We start from the raw sequence: 8,713 nt of genomic DNA, 5'->3' as shown, positions 1-8,713 counted from the left end.
GCAATTGCCTGCTCTAACTGCCTCTCCCTGGCAGGTTAGGGTATGTTTCATCAGCGTACCTAACACACAGTGACCCATCCATGGATTTTCCTGCGTGAATGCAGCCCCCTGAGCTGGGAATGGATAGAAGGGTGAAGATGAATTTTGTAGCGACATTTTTAAAGGTTTAGTGGACGTGTGAACTCATAGGTCAGCAAGACTCACCCAGCACCCATCTCTGCCTCTGCCGGTCCCCAGGTGTCTGTGCTAGTATGCAACCTGCAGAGATGGGAATTTCCTGTGTGTCCAACTGTGGACCCGCGGCATGGTTCACGCAATGAGTCGTTGTCTTAAATTTTGAGTTTTTCAAGTTTAATCCCACTAAAATAAGACATAGAAGTAGGGCATAGGATGGGTTCCTGACAATGAAAAAAATAGGGCTGAAGCTTCGTTTGCAGTTGGCTCTCCTGCCAGTCATGACCTGCTCGATCCACCAGCAAAAATAGAAATCAATGTGGCCACACGCTTGGGGCCTTCCGATCTCGCGGCCGCTGCCAGAAACGCTCGAAGATCTCCTCCTCGGATTCAGGTTTGAAATGGACTCTGGTTGAAGTGCTGTGCCCTTTGGAAGGGTTCCTTCCCCTTCACTTCTCACGGCCCTCCCAGCTCTACGTTCCTCTGCTTCCTTCCCCCGGCCCTCGTCCTCGCTCCCTGCCCTGGTGACTTTGGTCCTGCTGGCTGGGGAAGGAGCAACAGAGATGACAGAAGTGAGGGCAGGGCTGGGCTCATCACCTGCAGCTCACTGCTTCTGCTGCTGCGACGGAAGGGACTCGACCTCGACGTGGTACCTCGGATATTCACTGCTGTCCGAAGGGCTCTGTTCCTCCTCCTCCAGCTGTTGCTCCTGCGCTTGGTCCCGGGCCCGCCTTCTCTCCAGCATCTCCTCAAAAAAGATCTGGCAGCTGAAACCCTCTTGGATGCCGTACTGGGCGTGCTGCAGCAGCGCCTCCAGCGTGGGGAACACCCGGCAGCAGGCCACACAGCGCAGCCCGTAGTTGGTGGTGACCAGCCAGTCGGGAGTGTCCCGCAGCTCCTGCACGCAGCACTCCAGGGGCACCAGCAGCTCTGCCTCCTCCGGCTCCGGGCAGCAGCCGTTCTTGCTGGCTTCCAGGTCCCAGTGCAGGTCGGTGTTGGAAGCCATCTCAAAGGAGGAGCCTTTCCTTCTCTGCCTCTTGGTGAACTCGGCTTCGTGGATGCGGGGCTTCCTGCTGACCGGCTCGAAGCCGGTGTCGGTCTCCCAGGCCACAGCCACGCCCTGCACCGTCTGCACATGGGTGTAGAAGGCACACACGCTCTGCTGGGCAGCATCCTCCTGGTACGCGCAGGAACAGCAGGACTGGTACTGAGAGTAGGACTGGTACTCGGAGGAGGACTGAGACGACGGGGAGCTGCTCCAGCTCAGCATCCTCCGTGCCCTGGAGACGAAGCAGATGTCCTCCTCATGGAGACAGGGTGACCTGGGCCTCGGAGATGCCTCCTCCCTCTTTACGGTCCCTGAGAGGAGGAGAGACATTTTCATCAGTGCCCCACAAGGGGACAGTGCCACAACTCACCTTCAGGGCTCTGAAAGGGGGCAGGCTCCTGGGGCCCTTGGGCAGGTGCCATCACCTCCCTGTATCTGTTTCCCCATAAAAGGGGGATGACAATAACGGCTACCTCATGCGGCAGTGACAAAGATCAAATAATGTGTAGATAGGCAGATGCATCTATGAGTTATGGATATGAAAACAAGGATCAAATAGCTTATGAATGTACTATCTGAAAACTTGACTAAACCCAAAAGGCCATCAGCTAGTGAATAAACAGATTGTGGTACATCCATACAATGCCACCCTATCCATTGATAAAAAGGAATGAACTGCTGATCCACACAAAATATCAGTGAATCCTTAATGCATTCTACTCAATGAAAGCAACCAGAGACAAAAGGCCACATCGTATGTAATTCCATTTAGATGACGTTCTAGAAAAGGCAAAACTATAGGGCGGGAGGACAGATCAGGGGTTACCAGGAGCTGGGGCAGTGGGCAAGGTTCAAAGGGTCACAAGGGAACTTTTGGAGGATGAAAATGTTTTGCATCAGGATGACGGTGGTGGACACAAAGCACATGTGTCAAAATTCTTCAAATTGTACACTTAAAATTGGTGACATTTGTGTATGTAAATCACAGCTCAAGAGAGACAATTTAAAAAGCAACGCAAGGAGAGTGCTGTGGCCAGGCCCTCCAGCCCCACCTTCCCCTTCAGCGTTTGTCTTGTGCCTCTGTCTTACCCCACTCATTGTATCCGCATCACCCTACAAGCACTCCACGTGCTTTAACTCCTTGAATATTCAAACAAATAAAACCCTAAGAAATTGCATTGCTATGATTCCCATTTGACAGATTAGGAAACAGAGGCACAGAGCATTTAAATGACTGATGGATCCAGAGATGATGCCAGGCACTCGGCCCCAAGAGCCAGCGTCACCATAGGTGCTGCCCACAGTGACTTCATAGTGGTCTTCAAATTGGCGTTCTAGATGAACTTTAATCAATTTACTATAAAGGAATTTTTTATGTCATTCTGAAATCACAGGGTTGACATATCAATGCTGTTTTTTCCAATGCATATTAAAATATATTATGATATACATTTTACACTTTCATCCTCATGCCTCCCGAGAGCACCTCATGTACTCACAAGGGCCTTCGTCACACCCACCATCCATTTTTGTGGCCAGCACAACACTTTGGTAAAAGCACCAAGGGGTGACCCGATGCTCCCCCACCTCCCGTGCCTTCCTCCCAGGAAACACACCTGGCCGCACTCTTTCTCCTGACCTACCTGGCCAGCACACTTCCGTGCTCTCCTCCGTGGACCCTGGGCTGGTCAAGCTGAGGGTGGTCCCATCCGTCGCTGACTGTTCTCCCCTGTAGTCTGTGAAGTGGCGTTTCATGTTTCGACACCAGCGCCCAGGGGCCTCGGTGCTCCAGCTCTTTGGTGAGAGTTGGCTCGGGCTGTGCTGAAGCCCTCCACTGGCCTGGCCCGAGCGGCCGCTGGCTGCCCGGGGGTCACTAGGAGCTTGGCATTCTGTGACCTCATCAGTGACAATGGTCTGTTCTATGACCCATGGCAAGGACAGAGACTCAGCCAGGACTCCAGGAGAGGCTTTCCACTGGGATCTCATCTCCTCTCAGGACCTTTTCTGCCTTGTGTACTGTCAGGGACACACACAAACACAAAACACGGACACACAAAGACACAAACACCTAAACACACCCACATAGACACTTACAAACGTATAAACACAGCTATACTCACACAGACATACACATACCTAATCACTCAGACACCCGTACACTCAAACATACATATGCACACACACTTACACAATATACACTCACACATACAACACACAAATTCACACCATATTCACTTAACCACACATACCACATTCACACTTTCACGGCTAGACAGCAAATGAGCCCACTTCGTACCGGGGAAATAGCGGGTGACCGAAAATCTTGCCTCCTTCCCACTGGTCCACAGTTCCCCTCTCCTGCCTCACTTAGGCCTCCAGCCCTCCACGGCCTGGAGCCCCAGGCCCTCTCTCACCTCTTGTCCCGCTAGCTGCCCCTTCCTCAGCTCAGACTCACATACCCCAGGATGCTCCACCCCAGGGATTTTGCACCTGCCCTTCCTTCTGCTGGGAGCGCCTTTCTTCATCCCATGTGCTCACTCATCACTCTCGCTTCAGTCTTTGCTGAAATAGCACCTTGTCAGGGCAGCTGCCCCGACTCCCTAACAGAAACAGCATGCTCCAGCCCTCCATCTCTCCGTCGCCTTGCCCTGCTTTATTTTCAGTGTAGAGTTTATCACGCTCAGACCCTATAAGGTGTGTGTACATAATGGGCTTCTCCATGTTCACCTCCTCCTTCAGTGTAAGCTCCGTGAGGAGAGTTTGTTCATTTTCCCTAGTACCTAGGATGATGTTTGACTCTTTAACAAGCACTCGAGAAATAATTGACAAATTAAGGAATAAATAAACGATGAAGACCTGGAGCTGCTGACAAGGGCGCGCCTTCCTTGCCTTCCTAGTGGAGCCGCCTTCTCTCTGCAGCTCGGCCTCTGTGGCCCCGACACGGGCTGGTTCTCACCCCACGACTCTGAATCCCCACCCACTTCTCCCCCAGCACAAACCTCCCTCTAGACGCGATTCCTCTGGCATGGCTTCCTACCTGCGTCTGTCTCTGCTCCGGGGTGTCCTGGCTTTTGAACACACTTCCTCCAACACACTTCTCACCTTTTCCCTCCAACACTTGCTCAGCCTCACCAACTCCTCCAGATCCTAAATTCTAGACAGTTCCAAAAGGTGATGGATTGAAAATAATCCCAATATTCCAGCAGTAACCTCACCACCACCCACCCAGCCAGCACCCGAGAACATATTCCTCTCCAGAAGGAGAGGCCCCTACGTGAAAGAAAACACCACAGAGCTGTACAGGGTGATGAAAAGTCACACTTGCATCAATGAAGAGGCAGCGTTCCCTGGGGGAAAGAGGAAATACTGTAAATGTGTCCTTTCTTACCAAATAAATCCAGAGACTTGCCTTATAAAAACAAGGGGGTACCAGCAAAAAGTAAGTAGAAAAATGGAAGATAAAAGCTAGCCCAGAAAAAGATCACATTATATATTCATATTTTTAAGGGATAAAGTAAATAACAAAAGGCTGAGAGGAAAAGACTCAGTTATTAAATGATGCTGGAAAATTTTATTCACTTTAAAAAAATCAACTTTGGTCTCCCCTCATATAAAACAACTAGGAATATTTTCCTGTGGTCCAGGGTTGTGTTTTAACAAAAAATCTTTAGAAAGAAAACAGAAGTTAATATTTGTAAATATAGAGTGGCTTTTCTAAACTTAAATAATATCAATCTTGGCAAGCATTGAGAAGCTTTGTCATCTTTTCTTTTACTCCATTGCTTAGAAAAATCTCACTGTTTCAATTTGCATGTCTCTACTCTTTAGTGAAACTGAAATGAACTGTTCAGTAAAGGAAATGAACAAGCGATTCCCGGGAGAATAAATGCAGATGGCTGATAAACATATAAGATGTTCAACTTAATGGAATAAGGAAACTACAAATTAAAAATACATGATATACAGTATATCATTCTCACTCATAAGGTAAGTGAGAGTTAGAAAGATTGACAGAACTAAGTGCTGATGAGGACACAAGGAAATGAGCCCTATTACCCTCTACGGGCAACAATGTGACTCGCATTCCTCAAAGGAAATTTGATGGAAACCACTAAAGTTCCAAGTGGGTGTATGGTCTTCCACTCAGCAGTTTACTTATCATTTCTTCCCTGGGAAACATTCATACTTTAGGCTGTGTGCACAAAATAGCACAGAGAGAAATATTTATTGCAGTATTGTTTACAATAGAAAAAAGAAGAGGAAACATTTCAAAGGTCCACGAAAACAAAGAAATGGTTAAATAAATCACAGCATAAGCAAACTGTGGAATACTGTACTGCAACACAGAGAAAGAGTTCTACATAACTAATAAATGAACTCGTGTTAAGCAAAAAAAGATGCAAGGGAATCCCACTGATATAAAAATTAAACATGCTGACCGCCCCCAACAAAAGCCCCACAAGTTCTGTGTGTCTATGTCCGTAAAGGCACAGAAGAGGTCTGAAGACAACAATCCCCGACTGGGAGTCCTGGTGATCTCGGGGAAGAGGAGGAGGACTGGGTGGGGCTCTGGGAGATGGTATTTTCCAAAGATGGCCACACCAGTATGTCCCTCATCCCACACACTCTTCTTACAACGTGAAGCTGACACTCCTCCGTCAAGAGACGTGGTTTCTCTCGGCAGATTTGGGAAGTGCCTCCTCCCACAGAATGCAGAGGAGTGATGCTCCGAGGCTTCTGATGCTAGACCATAAAAGACAATATGATTTCCTCCTGCCTCCCTCTCTCCACTCTCCTGTGAACTTGGCAGCCATGATGTGAGGAAGCCCAAGCCACATGGAGAGGCCACACGGAGGTGTTCCAGCTGACAGCCCCAGCAAGGGTCCCAGCCAACTGTCAAATGTGCAAGTGAACAAGCCTTCAGATGATCTGCCTTCTGACCTCTGAGTCTTGGAGCTGGGGCCACAGAGGTCTTCGAGCAGAGACTAGCCATCCCCTCTGAATTCAACCATCTGCCCTGCCTGAATTCCTGACCCCCAGAAACTACATAAGTAAAACATCCATCTTTTACTAGGTTTGGGGGCACTTTGTTACACAGCCATAGTAGTTCAACAGACTTGCTTTTCCCTTTACTGTTTAAAGATGTTCCATGAGACAGCTCACTGACCAGTGTCAGCACCATAGTGCTCCTTCCTGGTCCAGTTGAGCACTGTGGTTCCCCCAGGACAAGTTGGGAGGATGGCTCCCACCACCCACCATCCAGGTACTTATTTGTTCAGTCCCAGTATTCCTGTAGAGCTGTTTCAGAATTGTTAACCTGCACCCCCAGGGGAAACTAGTTTACCAACTATGTTACAAGGTTTATCTACACTTGTTTTGGCCCTTAGCCTTACAGTTTCTAGTCAAAACACCATTTTCCAAAAGTTACTTGGGTCAGCGCCTTTATTCTCCCAGAATCTACATATGTTCTTTCTAATCGTCTCGACAAGCCCGCCAGGTAGGCACAGTTAACCCTACTTTATGCAGGGAGGTGAGGCTCCCAGGGGTTGGGTGAGGCATGGGTGGGAGGGATGAGGGCCTGGAGTCAGGGGTGCTGTGCCAGGCTGCCCCAGGGCTGCCCTCATGGGCTGCTTCCCAGGGAGCGGCTTAGAGGAAAGCTCCAGCCAAGATGTGCAATTCTCCTTCACGCTCACGTGGCCTCTGGACTGCTTCTGTCCACGGGAAGGCCCTCTGACCCAGCCCCTCCTCTGGCTCTGTTCAGATACTTAGCTAAGGCCACCCAGACACGGTTGCTGCCCTCCCAGAGGAAGGGAGGGGAGGATGGATAGGGCCCAGGCCCGCCCAGGCCCCTGCGCCCCAGCCCCCGCAGTTTTCCAGCTGGTTCTCCAGCCTTGCCAAGAACTTCTGTGCTCCATCGCTGCAGCCAGCAGGGTCGGTGTGCAAAACCCCCAAAGGACCAGAGCAGCACTTTCCTGGATTTCTGACTGCTGGCCAACTCGTTTCACACGTTGCATGTGAGCCCTAAACCTCATCAAGAAGGCCTGGAGTCTTTTCCAGTCTTAATTTTTCCTCCAAACTCTGCTCTTCCCAGCCCCTGTTTTTCTCAGCCGGGAAGGGTTGACAGGAAGCAAACCAGCCAAAGGCCAGGCAGGAAGCAGAGACGCCACCTCTCGCTTCCCTTCCCTTCAAACGCCACAGCCTGGCTTGTGCCACCATCTAGGCAATCAGATCATTCATCCAGATCTGATGAGCATCCAGAAATAGCCCGTCCACTGGGCCCGGGAGCCTGACGCCACCTGGGGTGGTGCATTGGTCACGGCTTTTCTGTGGCTCGGCCACTGTGTGAAGAGTTTCAAGTGGGCAATACTCCTTTCTTCACAATAGAAAATAGGGCCCCTCCAGGGGCTGCCAATCACCCTGCCACTGCCCTCCAAAGAACCCCTATCATTAGACTTGGCATCCGAGGGAGGGGAAGAAGTGGGGACCTGCTCAGATGCTGCTGGCCTGGTGTCCAGTGGGCTCCAGGGTACAGAGTCTCCCCCAGTGCAGGTCAGCCCCCAGGAATCATCGATGGCCTCAGCCCTATGCTAACTCTGAAGGGAAAGTGCCAGAAGATGTCAGACAAGTTGAGGATCAGAGTAGGGAAGTATTGTCTTTTGGGCTCGTTTTCTGTTGCTTCATGTGACTATTTAAAAAGACGTGAGTCAGTGGACCACGGAAGGAAAAACTCAGCCACAGAGAAATGTAAGACGAAGAGAGCTTCCTCAGGCTCCCCAGACGAATGGAGAAGGGAGCTGTGCTTTTGTTTTCCTTCAGGCTAATAACAGGCTGCTGCTTCTCCGTGGTTTGCTTGGAGCTGTCTCGGGGTTTTGACCTCAACCTCAGGACGCCCACACAAATAGCCTAGGCCTTCTCTGTCATCGGGGAACCGCCTGGGCCCTCGGGCATGTCGGTGGCTGCGCCCCAGGCCTCAGAGCCCCAGCCTGGCCCAGCGCCTGCCTCCCTCCTGCCCAGCTCTGGCTCCATGGGACCACGAATGTTCAACCAGATTTGCAGGATGCAAAAGAATCTTTTTCCAACGTATGCTTCCTCCGAAGGGTGATCTCACTTGGGAGGAAGAACATCTCAGCTGGAGGCCACACAATGTGACCCAGGAGCTCCAAGATCCTAGCAGCTGGTCACTCCCCTCTCACTTTCTTAGAGACCCAGGCTCGCAGTCCTGGGGAAAAGGCTGGGTGTTCCCTTTTTCTGTGTCCAAAATGTGCTGGCCACAGGCCACCCCGGACACAGCTCTCAGGCCACTAGTTGCTAACTCATCCTGAGGGAACCTTCTGGAAGCATAGCTCCAATTTGGAGGTTGAGATCTCAGAACCCCAAAGATCAACAGTGAGTTCCCACGGTTTCTAAGTGTGCTGGCCGTACTCCCATGCAGCTTTCAGCTCACATCCAGGGCATTTGCAACAACCGCTGGAAAGCCGCACATGCGCTCAC

At 50.6% G+C, this 8,713-nt stretch overlaps 1 protein-coding gene across 1 annotated transcript; it reads right to left on the bottom strand.

Moving 5' to 3' along the window:
* Positions 1 to 334: 334 nt before the first annotated feature.
* Positions 335 to 8,202, bottom strand: FAM170B (family with sequence similarity 170 member B). Its single transcript, XM_008521971.2, has 2 exons — positions 2,866 to 8,202; positions 335 to 1,533 (listed from the first exon to the last, which is right to left on the bottom strand). The coding sequence occupies exons 1-2, from the start codon at positions 3,206 to 3,208 to the stop codon at positions 779 to 781; spliced, it is 1,098 nt and encodes a 365-aa protein (XP_008520193.2). The 5' UTR covers positions 3,209 to 8,202; the 3' UTR covers positions 335 to 778.
* Positions 8,203 to 8,713: the final 511 nt, after the last annotated feature.

The sequence above is a fragment of the Equus przewalskii genome, chromosome 1, assembly GCF_037783145.1.
Source record: "Equus przewalskii isolate Varuska chromosome 1, EquPr2, whole genome shotgun sequence".
In the NCBI taxonomy this organism is placed as follows: Eukaryota; Metazoa; Chordata; class Mammalia; order Perissodactyla; family Equidae; genus Equus; species Equus przewalskii.
Note: the sequence above shows the minus strand (reverse complement) of the source record. Positions and strands in the feature narration are given on the sequence as shown.